Here is a 22,706-nt window from a genome sequence, read left to right on the forward strand (position 1 = left end):
CAACATGACAAAACCCCATCTCTACTAAAATACCAAAATTAGCTGGGTGTGGTGGCAGGTGCCTGTAATCCCAGCTACTCGGGAGGCTGAGGCAGGAGAATCGCTTGAACCCAGGAGGCGGAGATTGCAGTGAGCCGGGATCGTGTCACTACACTCCAGCCTGGGCGACAGAGCAAGACTCCATCTCAAAAACAAAAACATAAACATAGTAAGAAGCCATGCCTCAGGTTCTGTGACTCCTGGGGAGACTCTATTCCTTCTGCCAGGAGCCAGGCTCAGAGCTGGCCACATGCAGAATCTCTGATCTGACTCCTTTTGTCACTAGCTCCCCAGGTGCTCTGCTGCCCTGGCCTCATGCTCTTCCCTCTTGGCCAAGGGAAGCCGAAGTCACCTGAGCGATCTGTGTTGGGACAAAGCTCAACAGCCTTAGGATGAGAAAAGGTGTGAAATTATAGGTGAAAAACCCAAAAGGCCTTACAGCTGTTGGCAGTTAGGGTTAGATGGGCTTGGCAGACAGCCTTGAGCAGCTCCCTGAAAGCAGAAAGGGCTGGAGGAGGGCATCAGAGATCAGGAAAACACCACTGGAGTCTCTTTACCTTAAAACTGGTGACCCCATTCATCTAGCACTCACGGTAAGGCAAGCACACCTGCTCACCTGTATTCTCATTTCATCCGCACAGTGCCATGGGGTGCTGTTTCTACACCCACTTTACAGATGAGAAAATGGGGTCACAAAGAGATTAAGTGACTTGGCCAAGGTCATGTAGCTAGGAAAGAATAAGCTGGAGTTCTGACTTCAGCCCTCAAGCACTCCACGACTGACTAGAACACTAATAATGGTAAAACAATGCCAAGAGAGGTGCCTCCTTCTGGGGTTTCCTCTGTGCCTGACCTGTGTTAAAGCGCTCTACCTATTCATTTCCCACCCCCCGCCTTTTTGGTTTTTTTGGAGACAGAGTCTCACTCTATCGCCCAGGCTGGAGTGCAGCGGCACGATCTCGGCTCACTGCAAACTCCGCCTCCCGGGTTTATGCCATTCTCCTGCCTCAGCCTCCCGAGTAGCTGGGACTACAGGCATCCGCCACCACGCCCAGCTAATTTTTTATTTTTTATTTTTAGTAGAGATGGTGTTTCACCGTGCTGGCCAGGATGGTCTCTATCTCCTGACCTCGTGATCCTCCCACCACGGCTTCCCAAAGTGCTGGGATTACAGGCGTGAGCCACTGTGCCCGGCCCATTTTCCCTTTTTAACCTCAGCCACCATGGAGGGGAAAAACAGGCATGGCCCCATTTTACAGATGAGTAGACTGAGGCTCAGAGAAGTTAAGTGGGAATAGTGACTCCTGGCATTTGGCAGCACTTGCTTGCATCTTCTCCTTGGATCCTCACAACACGTGTGGAGACAGGCAGGTCCAGCATTTCACAGATGAGGCTGTGGTTACCCGGAGAGGCCAAGCCATTTGCCCCGGTTGCCCAGCAACTTCTTGCAGGCTAGAACTGGAATCTTCCTCTGTTGACTCCAACCTAGTACTCTTTCTCTCCTGCACAAAGGCCATGGGTCAGCAGGTGGGGGTCTGTGGAATGAGCCCACTGGGGTAGGTTTGGGGACGGGCATCGGTACTTGGGCACCTTTTGGGCATCAGAGAGAGGCTTTCTGTGGCTTGAGGATTTCCCCTGGGATTGCATCCTCCAGCACATCTTTGCTTAATTCACCCTGTGTACATCTCACTGCAGGTGTCAGGCTATCCGCCCAGGCCCAGCATGTTAAATGTCACGTCCTGGCCAGCCCCCACACACGGAATGAGCTGCTGCGAAAGCCAGAGGCCTCCTCCCCAACCCTGGCCCACGCACGCCAGCTGGGCAGCTCCCCTGGGGCCTCTAGATGCCCAGAGCCAAGCTGGCCCAGGCCGACACCTCCCAGACCCATCCACCCCTCTCAGTCTCCCCGCCGCCTCCCTGACCTCAGGGTTGTAGTTTCCTAAGCACTTTCCCTGGCATGAGGGACGCCGCCTGGCGTCATAACAACAGTAATGGTGACAGGGGTGATGAGAATAGCTGGTGTGTATGGAGCACCTACTCAGTGCCATGCTCCGTGCCAAGCACTTTACCTACATTATCTCATTTAATCCTCTCACCCACCCGACCAGTCAGGTTCTGTCCCTGTTCCCATTTCACAGATGAGGAAACTGATTTGAATGCAGAGCTGCCTAGCTATGCATGATTTATTTTTCTTCACATTTTCTAAAATGTTGTGCAAGCACCACTGTGATTTAGGAAGAGACTCTTCATAGTATATGGACAGATATTTATCTTTCAGTGGTTATGTTTTGTTTTAACGTGTTAATGACATGGGTTGAAGTTTTTATGTGTTCCTCCCAAAATTCATATATTGAAGTCCTAGCCTCTGGTACCTCAGAATGTGACCTTATTTGGGGACAGGGTCATCAAGATGTAATTAGTTGAGATCATCTGGGAGTAGGGTGGCTCCTAATCTAACATGACTGGTGTCCCTGTTAAAGGGGGAAATTTAGACACACACACACACAGGGAGACATCATGTGGAGATGAAGGCAGAGATCAAGGTGCTCCTTTTTGCAAACCAAGGAAGACCATAGATGACTTACATCCCTGAAGCTAAGGGACAGGCATGGGACAGACCCTCTCTCACAGCCCTGAGAGGGAACCAACCTGCCCATACCTTGATATTGGACTTCTAGCCTCCAGGACTGTGAGACAATCAAACTCTGTTAAGACACCTAGTTTGTGGTACTTTGTTACAGTGGCCCTAGCAAACTAAATACAGTTAGAATACACACACACACACACACACAGACACACACACATGCATGCACACAATACACTTTTTTTTTTTTTGAGACAGTGTCTAGCTCTGTCACCCAGGCTGGAGTGCAGTGGCATGATCATGGCTCACTGCAGCGTCAACCTCCTGGGCTCAATTAATCCTCCGTCCCCAGTGTCCCAAGTAGCTGAGACCACAGGTGCACACCACCACACCCAGCTAATTTTTAAATCTATATATTTTGTAGAGGTGGAGTCTCACCATGTTGCCCAGGCTGGTCTAAAACTCCTGGGCTTAAGCAATCCTCCTGCCTTGGCCTCCCAGAGTGCTGGAATTACAGGCATGAGCCACGGTGTCCGGCTATACACTTATGATTTGAAGACAGAGAAAGGGGCCATGAGCCAGATAATATAGGCGGCCTCTTGAAGCTAAAAAAGGCAAGGAAACAGATGCTCCCCTAGAGCCCAGGGATGGAAATGGCTCTGCTTTCCCCAACCCAGATGCTGTAGACAGCAGCTTAGTGAGTGTGTGTTATTATCGAGCGGGCATCTGAGACCTCCCACCTGCCAGTCCCCATCCCAGAGACTCCAGCCACATACAGTGCCGTCCTTGAGCCGGGTTCTGAAAATGACTTCTCCATCTCGTCACACTGCTGGTGATGCTTTAGGGCACCCTAATTCCCCCTGAGAGTGGCACATCAGGCATCTGCCCTCATCCAGCCCTGGTGCCAGCTGTGTGGTCATCCTCAAGTCGCTGGAATAAATGATCAGGGGCCTCCACCCCAGATCCCAGCACTTTCTCTGACACACGGCAGCATTTCATGGAATCCATGAGCAAGGCAAATCACTCCCATCCCACTGCTTCCTGTAGCAATCCTGACAGGCCCACTGCCGACCCTAAGTCCCTGCCATTCCTCCCCCTGGAAGGCCTTCCTCCCATTTCCCAGCTCTCTATTCAAGGCCTGGCTCTGATGTCTCTTCTGAGACATCCTTTTGCTCACTCCAGCCACACTGATCTTGTCCTTTCCTAAACTCCCATCGCCTGGCTTTTCCTACCACTCAGCAGGTTGACACCCACTTAATGCTGCTAGGTAAGTCCCTTATACCCATGTGGGTGTCCTAGCTCCCACTCAGATCACAGACCATGACTGGCGCTCCTGAAACCTGCTGATATGGTAAAGGCCTGGTTGGGAAGGGACTTGAAGTAGTGAAGGCTTGCCTGTTTTCCAGAAAATGGTCAAAGAAGACTTCTTTGACTTGTTAAGGAACTTTAGAACCTGGAGTGGGCTCCCTGTCAAAGTTGGGGTGTGTTCTGGCACTGTGCTTCCTCAGCGTGGCATGAGCCATGTCTCAGCTAAAAGCATCCCAACTCTTTGCCAGGGTGGACAGGTCCTCTCTGCCTCCTCTCTCTCTCTTCCTGGCTGTTCCTTCAGGCCTATCTGGGGGGCCACTAGTATGGAAATGGCAGAAGAGTCACTTGAATATAGATCATTAGAAATTATCCAATCTGCATAACACTCCAGGCGTCCAGCTGGGACACCGGAAGGGCTGCACTTTAGCAGCAAGGACCTAAGTAAGACCCTAAAGTAAGGCCTACTGTAAACTCACCCTAATGATACCCAAGAATAAGTCCTAACAGTATCCACAGAGGAGACAGAATTTGAAGGTTGAGTCACATCAAGTTAGAGGTACCTGGAAAATACCTAGGACTTTCCATAGATCCCCCTAAGAAAGCATAAAACTCTGCCTACATAAGTTTAAGGTGATTAACCATTACTTGAATTGGTTACTAGAACAAAAATCAACACTTTTCAGAGAAAAATAACAGAATCCAGAGTCTCTACAGCATATTAGCCACAATGGCAAGTATAAAATGAGACATTACTAAGCGGTCAAAGAAATAAGAAAATATGACCCATAGGTGTAAAAAAGTACTAGAAACTAACACAGAGATGGCCCAGATGTTGAAAGACTTCCAAACAGTTAACTAAAGGAAAATATGGATTTAATGAGTAAGCAGATAGTAGAGAAATGGAAACTATAAAAAATAGAGTCAAATAGAAATTTTGAAACTTAAAAGGGCCATAATTGAAATGAAAATTTCACTGGATGAGCTTACCAGTAGTATGGAAATGGCAGAAGGATCACTTAACTTGAATATAGATAATTAGAAATGATCCAATCCGCATAACAGAGAAAAAAGAATGAAGAAACACACGCAGAGTCCCAGAAACATGTAGTATAATATGCAGTCTTCAGACTTACATGTAACAATAGTCCTAGAAACAGAAGAAAATTATAATGGAGTAGAAACAAAACTTTTTTTTAAATGGCCACAAATTTTCTAAATATTGTGAAAATTATCAACTTACAGATTCAAGAAGCCCTGTGAACTCCCAAAGAGAATAAATATAAAGAAAATGGCTAGGCATGATGGTTCATGCCTGTAATCCCAGCACTTTGAGAGGCCAGGACAGGAGGACCACTTGAGGCCAGGAGTTCAAGATCAGCCAGGGCAACATAGTGACACTCTGTCTCTGCAAGAAAAAAAGACAGTTAGCTGGGTGGTGCACACCTGTAATCCCAGCTACTCGGGAGGCTGAAGTGAGAGGATCACTTGAGCCCAGAAAGTCAAGGCTGCAGTGAGCTGGGATTGTGCCACTGCACTTCAGCCTAGGAAACAAAAGCTTGACTCTGTCTCAAAGAAAGAAAAGAAGGCTGGGCACAGTAGCTCACACCTGTAATCTGAGGCAGGCAGATCACTTGAGCTCAGGAATTCGAGACCAGCCTCACCAACATGGTGAAACCCCGTTTCTACTAAAAATACAAAATATTAGCCGGGCATGGTGGCACAAGCCTGTAATCCCAGCTACTCAAGAGGCTGAGGCAGGAGAATCTCTTGAACCCGGGAGGAGGGGGTTGCAGTGAGCCGAGATTGCAGCACTGCACTGCAGCGTGGGCAACAGAGCGAGACTCTGTCTCAAAAAAAAAAATAAATAAAAGAAAGAAAAGAGAAGAAAAACCACTTAGCGTTATTGTCCCTCTCTTTTTCTGTGATGCTCCCTGATGTGTCCCCTGCATGTAACACAGTGACTGGTTAGTCCTCAGCTAAGTAGAATGAACAAATGAATTCTGAGGTTTCCCGCAATCTTGCATAGTCCCCACAGAGACTTGGTGGCCTTGTCTCTTTTTTTCTCTTTTTTTTTTTTGAGACAGAGTTTCACTCTTGTTGCACAGACTGGAGTGCAATGGTGAGATCTCAGCACACTGCAACCTCCGCCTGCCGGTTGCAAGCGATTCTCCTGCCTCAGCCTCCCGAGTAGCTGGGATTATAGGCACCCGCCACCACGCCCAGCTAATTTTTGTATTTTCAGTAGAGATAGGGTTTCACCATGTGGTCAGGCTGGTCTCGAACCCCTGATCTCAGGTGATTCGCCCGCCTCGGCCTTCCAAAGTGCCGGGATTACAGGCCTGAGCCACCGCACCTGGCCGTCCTTGTCTCTTTTTAAGGGGAATTTCTGGGTCAGGAAAGCCAACAGCTTTTTGTAGTAATGCACCCTTTTTTCTTGAGCTAGATAGAAAGGGCACAAGGATGAAGGTTTGAGGATTGGGGCCCGAAAGTTTGAGTCGCTGTGAGCTCCACCCTCTGGGAGGGGCGAGGAGCCGGCCTCTTTGGTTACAGACGTGCCCCAGGTGGGCTCGCCCGTCCTCCCCTCTCCCCTGCGTGGATTGCTGCGGAGCCCTGCTCTGGGAGAGCCGCCGAATCAGCTTTCTCTGGCTGGAGCCAGCGCGTGGAGCCCAGCTGTCCCCTATCTCTCACACGATCCACCCTTTAGATAAACAGCCTGGCCTCCTCCACACACTGCGAGGTTCTGATGTGGTTGCGAGGGGCTCCATTAGCCAAATGCCTCTCACTCCAGCCAGGACCCTGGCGATGGGCCCTGCTTTTCCTCCAGCCAGGACCCTGGCGATGGGCCCTGCTTTTCCTCTAGCCTGAGTCAGGCCCGTGCTGGAGTGACAGGAGAATCCACTTCCTGCCTGCAAAGGTGGCCCCGCAGAACTCTCTGCTGGGCGGGGCCTTCCTGCTTCACCGCCCCCGCGCCCAGGCTTCTTCCTCCCAGAGGGCGGGGCAGCAGGTTCAGGAGACAGTCCCGCTCAGCCCCGATTGCTTTATCCATGGAAACTAGCCCTGCAAATTGGGTACTGACCAGGTTACAGAGCCCGCTTTGCAGCCTGCCTGGCCCTCTAGGAGGGGTGACATTTGAACTGTCTCTCACCGCCCGCCGCTCTGACTTATTGAGGGCCAAGATGCTGAACTGTGCAGCTTTGCCAGCTACAAGCGCCACACAGAATGAACTCTTACTTGGTTTGCTCTGGAGTCTGAGCTCAGAGATTTGCTTTCGTTGCAAGTTGACCTGTGGGCAGAAAAGGTGTCCCTGGCAGTGGTTAGCTGTGCTTCCGTTTTCCGTGGCCAGTGGTCCATGGGGGTGGGGGATGACTGACGGGGAGAGCAGCTCCGGGGCTCTGCTGGCTTATCCTGGTGGTGGGATTAGGTGACAGGTGTGGTTGGGCTCAGCACCTGAGGTCCTGCCCAGACCTGCTGAATCAGAACTTCCCAAGAGCTGCAGAAACATGTTGAAGGTTGTGAAGCCTGGCTCCTTGATGTGAAGGTTGCAGGGTGTGTGTGTGTGTGTGTGTGTGTGTGTGTGTGTGTGTGTGTGTGTGTGTGTGTTTTGATGGAGTCTCGCTCTGTCGCCCAGGCTGGAGTGCAGTTGGCACGATCTTGGCTCACAGCAGCCTCTGCCTCCCAGGTTCAAGCGATTCTTCTGCCTCAGCTGGGACTACAGATGTACACCACCATGCCCACCTAATTTTTGTACTTTTTTTAAGTAGAGATGGGATTTCGCAGGCTGGTCTGTGAACTCCTAGCCTCAAGCAATCTTCCTGCCTTGTCCTCCCAAAGTGCTGGGATTACAGGCGTGAGCTACTGCGCCTGGCCATAAGGCTACAGTTTAACTTATTTCTAGCACCTAAGGCAGAGCCTGACATGGAGAAGGCATACAGTAACTGTTCTTGGGGGAAAGGAATGAATGCATGAGTCCTGCCTGCCCCTGCCCGCTACCCACAGCACCACATTCCCTCTGCACTGTGAGAATCTCAGACTCTTAGGTCTGAAAGAGATGGAGGCGTCGGAGAACATATGCATGTCAGAGCTGGGGAAAAAATGTCAAGTTTTTGTAGCCTAACTCCCTCAAGCCCCAGAGAGACATAGCACCTTGCGTGAGGTCCCACCACTTGTGGTGGAACAGCGGGTCACCTTGTTTCGGGAGACAGATGGTTGAGATAAGGACAAAGCGTTCCATACCTGGGCACATGTTGCCGAGCCCACCTCTCTCCTCAGACATCTCTGTACCTCTTCATCAGAAACCTATGGAGTCATTTCTCAGAGGCCCCAATGACATGTTAGTTATCCATTTATGAATTCTCATTCTTCTTATGGAAAAGATTTAAGGTACTTATAAATATGCATAGAATACAACAAGATAAAAAGTAAAAAGAAATACATTGTTATTAAGGAAGTGTGCATAGATGTGTGAACAAGGGTATTCACTATAGTGCTATATATAGTAGAGAAAAGTCAGAAACAACCTAAATATCCAACAGTAGGAGAGTGGGTAAATACACTATGGCTCATCCAGACATTGAAATTCTGTGTCCCGATTGAGAATGCTGACATGTCCCGGGCGCAGTGGCTCACGCCTATAATGTCAGTGCTTTGGGAGGCCAAGGTAGGAGGATCGCTTGAAGCCAGGATCTTGAGACTAGCCTCACAGTGAGATCCCATCTCTAAAAAAAAGTTTTTAAACTAGCTGGGCATTGTGGCACACAGCTTGTCCTAATTACACCAGAGGCTGAAGTGGGAGGATCACTTGAGCCCAGGAGTTTGAGGCTGATGCAAGCTATGATTGCACACTGTACTCCAGCCTGGGCAACAGAGTGAGACCTGGTCTCTTAAGAAAAAAGAACATTGATATGAAAGTATTCATTGACATGGAAAAATGTTCATTATATAGTGTAAAAGTATTGATGGGTTCATTTTATTTACATGGATGGAAGAATGCCTAGCAAAGATAGATATCCCAAAATATTAATATCAGGGAGAGAGATTATGAGTGATTCTTAGTTTCTTTTTGACCACCCACTGCTACAACTTCTAGTTTTTTCCCTTAGCAAACATGAATTACCTATGTAATACTGTAATATAGAAATGAAATCTACAAAAACAGAATATGGGTGAGGAAAATGGGAAAAGGAGAAAATAGGAGTCCTAATCTGTATAGAATTTATTTGAAAATGTATTAATTTTTAAAATCCTTTGCTGAGCATTAAGGTGTAAGAAAGAAAAAAAAATTCTGTTTATTATGTTATGGCCCAGTTGCTGTTTTTACACATAGCAGGCAATTATTAAATGTTTGAGAGTTTGACTTAAAACATTGAGAACTCATGTGGCCAGACGCCGTGGCTCACACTGGTAATCCCAGCACTTTGGGAGCCTGAGGCAGGTGGATCACTTGAGGCCAGGAGTTCGAGACCAGCCTGGCCAACATGGTGAAACCCCATCTCTACTAAAAATACAAATGTTAGCCAGGCGTGGTGGCACACACCTGTAATCTCAGCTATGAGAATCGCTTGATCCTGGGAGGCGGAGGTTGCAGTGAGCTGAGATCATGCCACTGCACTCCAGCCTAGGTGACAGAGCAAGACTCTGTCTCAAAAAAAAAAAAAAGAAGAAAGAGAAAGAAAAATTCATGAGTCAGCTTTTGTTAAATATCCATCTGTATTCAGGGAAGTGAAAGTTAATCATGCTGCAGTCTTTGTCTTGTTTTGAATGTAATCACCAGTGACCTGCCCTTCATTATGTGGGATCTGAATAACCTGGGTATATTGGGTAATGATTATGCAAGAGACAATCCTAAAATTGTGTGTTAGAGCTGGTTGGGTAGACAAACGGATGGATGGATGGAAATAAATGCGCGCGCGTGTGCATGTGCACACACACACACACACATACACACATACACACGCACACACACAGTCTAGCCTAGAACCATGCTATAGCTTGGATATTTGTTCTCCCCAAGTCTCATGTTGAAATCTGATACCTGGTGTTGGAGGTGGGCCTAATGGGAGGTGTTTGGGTCACGGGGGGCTAATCCCTCATGAATAGTTGGTCCTGTTCTCATGGTAATGAGTGAGAGCCAGTTGTTAAAAAGAGCCTGGCGCCTCCCCCTTGCCCTCTGCTTCCTGTCTCGCCCTGTGATCTCTGCACATGCCCGCTCCCCTTCCATGCCAGGAGTGGAAGCAGCCTGAGGCTTCACCACATGCCTAGCAGATTGTGAGCCAAGCTAAATAAGATTCTTTTCTTGATAAATTACCCAGCCTTGGGTCTTCCTTTACAGCAACACAAAACAGACTAAGACAAACCGCTTTTTACCACCTCCAGTGCTAACACCTTGGTCCAAGTCGCCTTCCGTAGGATCGTAACTGGTCTCCCTGCTTCCACCCTGTTGTCCATTCCCTATGCCGTAGCTAGAGCCGTCTTTTCTAAGTGTGAAGCAGATCATCTGTCTCTGCACAGAACCCTCCAGGACTTCCCCTTCCATCACAATAAGCCCTGAGTCTTCACCAGAGCCTCACCAGGCCCTCTGTGCTCTGGCCCATCCTGCCTCTCAGATCTCATTGCCTGTCCCTCTCATCCTGGCTCACTCCACTCTGGCCACATTGGCCTTGCCAGGTTCTTTTTGCACGTCCTGTTTCCCTGCCTGAAACATTCTCCCTCTCCAGTGTAGCTTGCTTCCTCGCCCCCTGCAGGTCTCTGTCGAATTGCTAGCTCGGGGTCAGGCCTTCCTTGCCACCCTATATAAAATGACAACTCCTGTTCTGTTCCAGTACCATATCCTACCTGATTTTCCTCCGCAGCACTGATCTGATCTTCCCTGGCACATGACATACTTATTTGTTTGCTGTTTGTCTCCCTCCACTAGAGTGTAAACTCCCTGAGCACAGGAACTTTGTCTATTTTCTTTACTGCCCTTTCCTTAGTGCCCAGTGCTGTAAAGTGGATGCTCAATATATATTTGAAGGACTGATTGGACTTCAAAGATCGTGTGACTGATCCTTCTCATTCTACCAAGGAGGGGCCTGAGGCCCAACCTTGAGAGGCTCCATTCCTTGCCTGAGGTCACACAGCTGGGGCAGCAGGACTAGATCATGACTCCCCTCCTGCCTATGCCTCAGAAAGGAAATCAGCCACACACAAAGGGGCCCTGGCCTCATCTATCCTGTCTCCTGTGTGTTTTTCCAGTTCACATAGAATTTCAGCCCAGAATAGCAAAAAAAAAAAAAAAAAAAAAAAAAACAGTTGTTCCTCCAGAACCCTGGAAACTCTTCCAGTGGGTCCGTCCTTGGAAAAACAGCAGCGATCTCAGGGTGGGAAGGTAGGAAGCAGAGGCATGGTCTTCCGGCAGTGGGGGCAATGGGATGGATTTGGTTTTGCAATTAAAATAACAGCTGGGTCTGTTTCCACAGCACGGTTTTGGAAGGTGGGTGGTCTGTCTAAAGTATTAGGTGGGGCCTTCCCCCATCCTGGCCCAGGAGGGTTTGGGATGGCCAGTGGCTGAAGGATTCACCCCACAGACAAAGTAGGAAAGAAACTAGGCCCAAAGGAGCCTCTGGAAACCCTACAGGCAGCCTGGCCTGAAAGCCTCTGGTCCCTACCCCGGCCTTGCTCAGGGCCATCTCCTGACACCTTCCCCTGCACTCCTACCGGCTCACTGAGATTGATCAGATGCCCTCTTTGATGCAGAGAGAGCTTTGGCCTCCTCACTCTCATGCCCCATGTGGTTTGTTAATCATCTGTGAAATGAGGGATCTCAGGCGTCACTCATCCGTGTGAGGACACTGGGGCCCTGGATCAGTGGAGTGGAGTAGGGAAGGGATGATGAGGAATGTTCTGGTCTTCTGAATCCTGTCCCTCTGTCTGTCTGGCTTCTCAGATGCAGCTTTTGGATAAGTTTCCCATTGAAGGTGGCCAGAAGGACCCCAAGCAAAGGATCATCCCCTTCCTCCCAGGTAAGCATTGGGTGGCTCCACCCAGGGATGGGGCATATCCGGGAAGGACCAGCAAATTCTGGGCGGGGCATGCCCGGGAATCTGCATATGAACAGTTCCCCCAGGGGATTTGGAAGCTCCAGACTGTGAAGGCCACTGGCCTCCAAGTGGCTTCTCTCACCATTGCGAGACTGTCTCTGCTGGCTCCTGGCCTGCAGCTTCTGAGGAGTTTCTCAGGCTTCTGGACTTTGGTTTCCTTTTCACAAAAAGCACAGAGAGACCAAGTTCTGTGAATGGATGAAGAGCTGCAGGCTGAGCTGTTTGTACTGACTCCCATTCTAATCACGGATAACCTTAAATTGAGCACACTCCCTGATCTGATCTCCTCCAGTCCTCATGTCACCTTATATGGAAGAGGAGGCTTACACCATTTTGGAGTGTGTTTAAGGCAATCAATTACATTATGGAATTTAGAGGAAAACTTCTCAGGTATATTATAACCTGTTATTTTGATGATGTCTTAAGTGTGTATAGAGATTTATAGCCATGGAGTGCTTTTTTATTTGTTATCATATGCACATCTCTATACTGAGGTGTGTACTATAATCTCCCCCAATGGGTGAAGAAATTGGGGTTCAGATAGGTTAAAGAACTGCCCGTAAAAGTGGCGGAGCTGAGGCATAAACTTGGGCCTCCTGGTCCATGTCTGGCTCTGCCCTGCGCCAGGTAAACGACGCTATCTCTTGGCTCTTCAGAACCCCTACCGTTCCTCAGAAGAGCTCCCTTCACAGTGGGATTCCCCCCAGGCTCAGGCTGTCCCTGGACCTGCACAGGTCAGGACCACAGTGATCAGTCAGACTTTGGCAAGAAGCAGGGCCTGCACCTTGCTAACCCCTGGCACACTGCCAGCCCACAGCCAGTGCCTACTTGCTGACTTGAAAACAAATGTAGGGGCACCTCCCTCAGAGAGTGGCTCCTCTCTGAAAGGCGTTTCTCCTGCATTCCTCCATCCTCAAAAGCAGTGAAAGATGTGAGTCCCTATGACCGCCTGTCCTCAGAGTCCTATGCTATAGCTAGAGATAATTAGTTTAGCTACAAGGAAGAACTTCTAAATCCCACAGTTTGGGCAAGACTGGAACTAGTCAGTGAGGGTGTAGGGACTCTCAGCCCCTGGCCTCCCTCCACAGAGGCATAGGATTGCTTCTTCATTCCTGGCCTAGGAGTTCATATGGGGTGACTTGCATGCCTTGCTTGGCTTTGCACTGGGTCTTGAATGGAATGTCCAGCATCCAGGTTGGTGACAACCTTAGATGGTGCTCCAGTACAGTCTGGAAGCTCAGTGCCAGGGTTTGGTAGCCCAGCTGGGATGCTGTGGGCACAAGCGTCCTAGAGGCAACCTGAGGCCACAGCGTGGTAGCCTGGCCTTGGGGCATGAACGTCACCTGTTTGCTCCAGAAGAATGGGCTTCTCCCACTTCTTCCTCAGCTAGCACTCCAGAGAAAGAGCGCCCCATTACCATTGCATCAGCGGCTGTTTACTGGGGCTCAGCCTGTCAGAGCTGATTGGCCTGGGTGGCCTGGTGAATTAAAGAGAGATCTGAATTTGTTTTCCTCATCTACGGAACGCTCAGGCTAGTGGAGAGAAGACCTGCTCCGTCATCCCAGGACCATTTAAGGCAGGATGTGACTGTACCACTATGCAATTTGAGGGTGACTGGAGAGGGAGCTCAGAGAACACTGACCTCATTGAGAGCTGAGGAAGTCAGCAGAGACCTCCTGAACGAGGGGGGCCTGGAGCTGGCCCCCACAGGATGGATAGGCTTGGAGGGTGGAACGCAGGGCAAAGGCTTGTGTACTGCGGCTACCTCAGCCCCTTGTCTCAGGAGTCAAACTGCCCGGGTTCACCCTGGAAACCCTGGCTCTGCTGATTACTGGTTGCGTTAACTTCTCTGTGCTTCAGTTTCCTCATCTGGAAAATGGGGATGATGATAGAATGTACTTCGTGGGGCTGTTTCAAGAATAAAATAAATGAGTGTATCTCAGGTGCTTAGAACTATGGCAGCTCCTAGTAGGGGCCAAATAAATGTTAGTCCTTATTATTACTAATGTTCCATACATGCCTAGCATTTTACACCACACATTTGCATATATAATCTGATTTGATCCTCCCAACAAGGTGATCATCCCCATTTTACTGACCAGGAAGCTGAGGCCAAGGGAGGCTAATAGACTTGCACAAGGCTACACAGCCAGGAAGTACAGCCCACACCAGAGCTGTCATTCCTGACTCCTGGGCCAGGGTTCCCTTTCACATCAGCTGCCCAGGAGCCGAGAATACAATAGCTGCCACAGGACTGAGGACCTCTCTGAACTTCAGTTTCCACTTACAGGATTGCAGTGAGGATTAAAAGAATTTATGCAAAACACTTTGCACAAAGTCTGTCTTACAGGAAATAATAAATGGCACCTGTTAATCAAGAAAGTCACCTGCCCCCACACCACCATCACCTACTGGGAAAAGTCAAGCATGGGGACACCTTCCAGCTCCCGTGCAAATGTGACCTGTGCATAGTGGGTGATGTTATCAGGAGGAGTGCGGTTGACTTGCCCCCTCCCTGTGCCCTTATTTTTCCTGGTTTGGCTTCTTTTCTTGCCTTGCTCCAGCAGGGTTCCCTCTTAGACTCCTCTTCAGCTCACTCACTCTCCAGGACTTCAAAACACACATTGCTGGCCATTTGGAATCCTACCCCGGGGTTCCCAAGCCCTGTCCCTGGCCTTCCTCCTGCTCACTAGAAACCACCTTAACCCTGTTATGCTCTGCTCACTCCTTAGCTCAGACATGAAGGAAAAAGATGGAGGAAAAATAAGCCAACACAATCAGAACCTGGCCAGGGCAAGTTGAGTGGGTGTGAGGATTCCCCATCCACCCCCACCGCCTTGATGCACAGGGCTTCCAGGAGGAGAGGGTGTCAGAGAAGGGCAGTGATGAACATTGCCTGTCTTAGGTCAAGTTCCTTAAATGCAGAGCCTGAGAGGAGGATTCGCCTGCATGTGGCTTTTGAGGGTATGATCTCACGTGAACTTTCTGTGGCGGGGAAGGAAACAGGATGGGGCAGAAGAGGAAGTGAGGCAGAGATGTGTGTTCAGCTAAGTCTAGCCTCCGCCTGATCCCACGGGGAGCTCTGGAGGGTGAATGGCACCACAGAACTGTTCCATCTTAGGGGACAGCTTTTATAGCCCCCCCCACATCAGTCATCCATTGTCTATGGGCTGCCTCTTCTTCCAAAGGGTGTGGAGCATGAGCATGATGGCTCTGAAGGCCGGGGGCATGCATCTGAAGAAGGGGCAGCTGGACGCCCCTAGCAGCAGCCCACACTCACAGCACTGAGGAGAGGAGCCGCAGCTGGTACAGGGGCTCGGGACAGCATCTGCTATACACACTAACACCAGCTCAAGGCTCTGCTTCTGCTTCCCTGCCTCTAGGGAGGGTGTTTGAAGGGACCCTGCTGATTCCCCCAGGCTCACCCCCAGGAGCAGTGACTCAGCAGAACCCCCGAGAACTTAACAGTCTTTCAACCCCAGGGAGGGTTAGCAGCCAGCCTTGGGAATAGCCTTGCCAGCCCTTTGCCTCACCTGAAATTTCAGAGCAAGGAAATCCCAAGGGGTGGAAGCAGAGAGCACCCATTATTTCCAGAAGGGTCTCAATTTTAGCTCCAAAGATGCTGGGATGTGCTGAGCATTTCTGCTGCCCAAGTGTGGAGTCTGGGGGATATGCTTGGAGTGTTAGGCCAGCTGATTTGCTTTGGCCCATGTGGCTGCAGGCTGATGGCTGAGGGCTCATAGAAATTTGACTGGCTCGTGGAGCTGACAGAGAAATTAGAGAAGAAAGGAACCCATGGCTTGGTTACATGCTTGCCTATCTGCCAGTCAAATCCTGGCAGAAAATCTCACACATGGGCCATAAGTCTTGGGACCTAGGACACAGGCTTGTGATATGTCTGGGTGGTGTAATGGTCAGAGTTCAGGGTCAGCCTGTAGATTTGAAAAGTGGTGAGTGCCTGGGGCTCCTGTGGTCAAAGGCAGAAGCTCCATCCCTGGAGAAGCTGACTCAGACAGGGCCCACTGGCTCTTGGGGGACAGATGGAGTGTTGTGCAGTGGTGCTGTGGTTGGGGGTAAGGATTGGGGGTCTGTGAGTAGCGCCAACAAGGTGGTAGAGTGGGGAGCCAGTACACTGCTGACCCAGGGGGCTGACATTGGCATATCCATCAAATCCTATAGAAAATTTTTTAGGGGAACTGCCCGTAAGGGAGCCCCCGAATTGTTTTCACCAGGGCTAGAACATGCTTTCTGGACCCTGGAAGTGAAAATCCACTGTGTCTGGGACCACCAGCCTTTATGAAGTCTGCAGAGCCTTGGAAGGGCAATGAGAAGCTATGGACCCATGTGGGACAGGCAGTTCTCCAGCAAGGCCTCCTGGGAAAGAAAACCCAGACGTTTCATGGGCAGGAAGGGGTGGAGAGTTACTCCAGAGCCCAGACACCCTGAAGAGTGGTGGTGGGGGCAAGGGGTAGAGGGAAGGAAAGGGAGCCCCTCCAGGCCTATGCCTCCAAACCCTGTATTATGTGAGACTGAGGGAGACACACCCGTCTCTTTTGCTAGCCTTGGCAGCCTTCCTTTGAGACAAGGCCCTTATCTGCCTCTGTCATGTTTCTATCATGAGGCTGGATCGGGGGTGCTTTGTTAAGACATGTTGGGCGCAGTGGATCACACCTGCAATCCCAGCACTTTGGGAGGCTGAGATGGGTGGATCACTTGAGGCCAGCAGTTCCAGACCAGCCCAGACAATATGGTGAAACCCCCATCTCTACTAAAAATACAACCAAAAAGTTAGCCAGGCATAGTGGCACATGCCTGTAGTCCCAGCTACTTGGGAGACTGAGGTGGGAGAATCGCTTGAACCTGGGAGGCAGAGGTCACAGTGAGTAAGATTGTGCCACTGCACTCCAGCCTGGGTGACAGAATGAGACTCTGTATCAAAAAAAAAAAAAAAAAAAAGACGTGTTGAGTGCTCCTAGTGTGTGCCTAGCCTGATCCTAGCCACTCTGGGTACCTTCCCTCCAGTCTCACTGCAGGTGGCTTTATCCCCATTTTAGAGAGAACTCAAATCACTCTCCACCATCACTTAGCCATACAGTGTCAGAGCCGCAATTCTTCCTATGGGGCCGTATATGTCTTTCCCTGGGCAAGAAGGAATTGCCACAACAGCCTCAGCTAGACTCTGTCTTTGTCCCTCGCTTCTTGCCTGCACACCTCCCAGGTTAGGGATCTGAGAAGTTCTGCCTGAGACGGAGCACCGGGCAGTCCAGTCCCTCCCTCGGACTGTCATTGCTATCTCATGTTTCAGGAGTGCCCTGTATGGGCGGCAGGCGGCTGGAACCTCATGGGGACTCAGGTGACCTATAAGGGCTCTCTCATTCCATTGAGTGGCCGAGGTAATTACAAACCAGCACAGAGTAATTGATATTTTTCTTGCAATTAAACCACTTAACTTATTATTATTTTAATGATTACAAATAAGATAGTCCCAAGGCTTTCAGAGTGCTATCTTCCTTTAATTATGGTCTAACAAGTTTGGCTATTTGGTTCCCTAACACAGCATTTTTTTAAACTTTTTATTTTGAAATAATTAGAGACTCACAAGAGGTTGCAAAAATACTAGGCACTCTTCATTTCCCCCCCGCCCCAATTCCACCACTGTACTGCAGGGTAGCTGGCATTATTCCCATTTTAAGGAGAGGTCAAATCACTTTCCACCATCACATCACTTCCCCGCAATGGTAACATCTTATGTAACCGCAGTATGTTATCAAAACCAGGAAATTAATATTGGCACAACTCAACTAACTAGACCACAGGCCTGAGTAATTGATTTTTATTTTATGGAGGTGGAGAGTGCTGTTAAACAAACATGTCAGCTGGTATTTAGGAAGGAGGCAGTGGTTTGATAATAGTCCCTGAGAAACTCCACTCCCAGGCCCGACCTCTCAGCATTCCCATCCTCAACAAAAAGGCATATTCCAGAAACCTGTGCAAATTCAGCTCTTTGGAACAAATCACATGATCTTTTAGGTGTCCAAAGTGTTATTCTATTCAAAAGAGGCATATAATAAATCCTGTTGCAAAGCAAGGAACTTTTTAAAAAAATATTCTTTTAAGTATTCTTGGCTGGGCACAGTGGCTTATGCCTGTATTCCCAGCAACTCAGTAGGCTGAAATGGGAGGATCACTTGAGGATAAGAGTTCGAGACCAGCCTGGGCAACATAGCAAGACCCTGTCTCTAAAACAAACAAACAAAAAACGTATTTTTACTCCAGCTCTCTTTTGATTTAAAAAAAAGTATTCATCTTTCCCTCGTTACATATATATATTTATTTTATATACATATATTGTATTGTATATTTTATATTTTATATACATGTATATTTTTAAAATACATATATATATATATATTTTTTTTGAGACAGGGTCTCACTCTGTTGCCCAGGCTGGAGTACAGTAGTACAGTCACAGCTCACTGCAGCCTCCACCTTGGAGGCTCAATCTGTCCTCCTGCCTCAGCCTCCAAAGTAGCTGAGACTACAGTTCCATGCCACCATGCCTGGCTAATTTTTGTATTTTTTTGTAGAGATGGGGTTTTATCGTGTTGCTTAGGCTGGTCTAGAACTCCTGGACTCAAGTGATCCACCTGCCTTGGCTTCCCAAAATGTTGGGATTACAGGTGTGAGCCACTGCACCTGGCCTGGTTTACCCATATTTTTATACTTTGGGACTTCTCCTGTTCCTCCAAGTTCCGTAGGCTCAGAAGAATGCCTGCATATGCAGTGAGTTACTTTATAAAAGGGGAGCCTGCATCTTTTTATAATGGACGGTAAGCAAACTGCCCTTTTGCTCTGAAGATAGACACTATCCTTAGTCCAAGACTATATGCAAACCTGCCGTATGCCCCAGAGAAAGGCACTACCTCTGTCTTCTAAGGCTGTTTGCTGTGCAAGCACCTTTGAAAAGATGATCCAAAACAAAAAGCAGTTAGTGTCTTGTTTACAAGACATGTACAACAGCAGGAGGCCCATGGAGAATTGGCTCAGAAATGTGCCTTAGCTCTTTCTAAGGTCTCTTGCTTTTTGGAGGGGTGGGCAGAAATCAAGTTCCTTAGGACATTGGGCCAAGCATGGCGGGGTCACCAGCCTCTCAGGGCAGACTACTGTTTACTTGGAATTTTCTGCCTTCTTTTAGAAGATGATTGTGGAAAATCCATCTCCTGTTGCCCATCCTGGGATTGGAGTAGATTTCCTGTGCATCCCGAGTTTGCTGGCCCGAGGAGACTCCCTGAGAGGAAATGCTCATTACAACATGAAGTAGAGTGTGTAGCTGCTGATGTAAAAAGCAAACAACTGCGGCCGGGGACTGAGGGACTTCAGAAGCCAGGCAGTGGAGCAAAAAGAGCTGCACTCCCTCTGCAAAGGCTGTGCAAAGTCCCCTCCCACTAGCAAGCCATCTGTGTCTCTGTGCTGGCTGGCACTGGGCCTCTGGGCTTCCAGAAAGCCCTTCATCCTAATAGCTGAGTTAGTCCCATGCATCGCTATCCATATCCCCAGGTTGATGAGTCATGGAGAAGTGAGATTGCTTAGGGAGAAAAGTGAATCTATAACCATAATCAAGGTAGGCGTTGCCAGCCTGCAGACAGCCTTGTGACCTTACGAGCTGAGAGGTATATTTTTAGTCAGCAGGCATGCTTGCTTCTTTTGTACTGACTCGCCAGTTTATGTAACGGCCCCGTAATGAAGAGGCAGTTAGTTTGGAGCCACAGTGCAGAGGGTGCTGGGTGAATTGCAAGCATGTTCTCCGGGGCCTTCCTCTCTCAGCCCCCAGAGCCCTGTGCAGCAGATCCGGTATTTGTTCCAGCATAGAAGGAAGCAGGGGGAAGGGATGTCTTTAGCTAGAGCTGGTCTGTGGCCCCCTCCCTGGGCTGTAGGTGTCTGTGTGTGTCTCCACCAGGCGCCAGCTGAGAAAGCCCTTCCTGGAGGGCCCTGGATGCTATGAGGGAGGACGTGGCTCAGAGATTTCACCAGACTGCAACCCCCAAGGGAGAGAGGTTGAGAAGTTCTGGGCCCCACAGGTGACCTGGGATGTCAGGAAAAGCCAAACTATGTGATGGAGAAGGAAAAATAGGGCCTGTTGGTAATTCTGGGGTTTAAAAAGGTCAACAAGATTATAGGCCTGAGAGGCACCACGTGCCATCTTAAACGCAGCTTTCCTCCAACCTCCACTGGAGGTATTTTGTCTTCTCTTGCTGTAATTACTGTTTCCCATCCCCAAAAATCAGTCTCCCACTCTGTAATCTGGACGGGGAGTTCTCAGGGCCTGCTGTCAGCAGCTGACTCTGAACACAGCGTGGAATAGCTACATTCATTCCTTTCTATCACAGATATTTACTGAACACATACTGTGTGCCAGCTGTGGTCACTGGTGATATGACTGAGAACAAAGTAGGCCTGGTTGTGGTTCTCAGGAAGTTTACCTTCCAGTGTGGGAGTCAGAAAGAAGACAAATAGATGAGCAATTTCCAAGAGTGATAAGTGCTAGAAGGAAAAATAACCAGGTCATGTGGCAGGTGCTACAGCTCAAGACATCTGAGATTAGATGGTCACGAAGGGCTTCTTTGCAGAGGTAGCATCTCCACTGAGTAGGTTGGGATCATCAGGGCCCAGGGGTGCCAGGCTTGGGGGGACAGCAAGAGCAGTAACCTTAGTGGGACCACCGGTATATGTTTGAAGAACAGTAAGAAGCGTGTGGAATAGTGAGGAGTGCTGAGTCACGCAGAGACAGCTGGGCAGACAGGACTTGTGGAGCCAAGACACTCCAGAGTGGCTCCACCTGTGTGTTTGTGAGCTGTGCCATCTGGCCCAGTCACACAGACTCCAGGCTCTGTTGCATCATCTGTCAAATGGGTTGATCACGGTTTGGTGACATCGCAAGCAGTTAATGCACGGAAAGCGCTGTGTGGCGTGCAACGGGAGAGGACTGGTGCCGCAAGCCTGTCTGTGCTCGTGATGGCTTTGCGGAGAACACAGATGTGGGATTTCCTTTGCCCTTCCCACTCTGTGCTGAGTCAGCTCTTCCCACTATGGCCCAGGCCGCAGCCCAGGCACAGCCTCACTTCCTGCAGTTCTTTCCTGGCCTGTGGTAACTTGCGAGGCATCAAGGAGCTTGTTTCTAAAGAGCAGATGACCCAGATACCTGATCTGGGATGAAAGGTGGGGACCCGGCCTCTGATCACATGGCAGTAGTGTTACTGTCACTGCCTTCCAGACTCTGAGCTGCAGACCCTCCGGGTCTTGCAGGGAGTAACAAGCTTTGCAGGTGTCAGCCACACAAGGGCCTTTTTTACTTTTGAAATGTAGATCAGTCTCCCAAGCCCTTCCCCCATGACATCCCCACATTCCAAGACCAGGAAAAGAGCCAGGCCACCTTGTTACAACTTGCTGTGTGCCTTCCCAATCATTCTAGAAGGGAATCAGCTCCTGAACACCTACCCCAAACCCTCCGTCCTAGATGGATTGTATCCTAGGTATCTTCCCCAGGAACTTTCTGATCTGGGCAGAAAAGCCTGTCTCTTTTCATGGTCTCAGTCAGTCTGTGTCATCTAAGGTGCAGAAAATGCACCCGGGCCTGGGTCTCCAGAGTCCTGGATTCTAGTGCACCCCATGCTAATCACCATGGCACAAAATTGAAGAAGTTAAATTTGAGCAATCAGGGATCACCTTGCTTGTTGGCAAAGTCACCAGAAAGTGACAGGCATGATTTCAGGGCTCGGTGACACTCCTGTCCTTTACCCTCCAATCCCTCCTCCTGGAAAGACATCCTTTCCTTACCTGATGCCTAAATGTCCTTTTACAAGGTTGGATCCTTTCCCTCCATGCTGAGAGAGCACAGTTTTACCCTGGTGTCCCCAGGGTTGGTGCTTCCAGCCAACTCATACTCCAGCGTAGATGGCTGACTGGATGGTTACTGAGACCAGGGTTGATAGAGGTGAGAGGGCAAGTGGGCAGCTGAGGCTAGAGACAGAAGAAGGTGCGAGTCCTCGAAGGCTTGTGTGGAGTCTGGAGAAGGGGCTGATGGGAGCTTGTGTGCAGCAGAGGAGACCAGCTGGGGTCCTGGAGAGGCAGGTGAGAGGGCAAAGGTTACTTGGCCTAGGCTGGGCCCTGGGTGGAGGGAAGTAGACTGAGGTCTGTCTTAGAAGAACAGCCAAGAGGCCATGCTGATGGATTGAAGGTGGTGGGGTGGGGTTGAGGATGACTGCCCACAGCTCTGCCTGGGCAGCCCTGGCCAAGATGGCAGAAGGAGCTTTTCACCGCACCACCACTCCCCACTCCTGCCTGTGGGCTGCATCCGTGGGGGTGAAGGGAAAGGACTTCCTCCCTCCTTCCTGAGGTGGCCGAAGCCTTTGGAGCATATGAAAGGTGCTTTGTGGTGGGCAGCCTCCCTCCCCAGGAGCCTCTGGGCACTGGGCACTCTGGTTTCCGGGTCCAGGTTTCACTCGGGGGTCGGGAGGTGCAGCAGGGGCTGGTGGTGGTGGTGGAGGGAAACACTGAGGTGCATTGAGAGGGATCTCCGGACCCCAACAACTTCTTAGGAGGTGAGGGGCACTGGAGGAGATAAATCCCCACAGTGTCCCTGGCCTAATCCCCCACACTGCCCTCCTGGGTCACTCCAACTGGACCAGGCCCAAGGACAA

General features: G+C 49.7%; 1 protein-coding gene across 3 annotated transcripts in view; it reads left to right on the forward strand.

Annotated features, from left to right (window-relative positions):
* Positions 1 to 22,706, forward strand: part of SH3PXD2A (SH3 and PX domains 2A) — a 257,237-nt gene that overhangs the window by 76,219 nt on the left and 158,312 nt on the right. For all 3 annotated transcript variants that reach the window (XM_030807435.1, XM_030807429.1, XM_030807433.1), the window contains exon 3: positions 11,856 to 11,931. In XM_030807435.1, the coding sequence (XP_030663295.1) occupies positions 11,856 to 11,931 (76 nt within the window). The remainder of the gene's footprint in view (positions 1 to 11,855; positions 11,932 to 22,706) is intronic.

The sequence above is a fragment of the Nomascus leucogenys genome, chromosome 3 (genome assembly GCF_006542625.1).
Source record: "Nomascus leucogenys isolate Asia chromosome 3, Asia_NLE_v1, whole genome shotgun sequence".
NCBI classification, from domain to species: Eukaryota; Metazoa; Chordata; class Mammalia; order Primates; family Hylobatidae; genus Nomascus; species Nomascus leucogenys.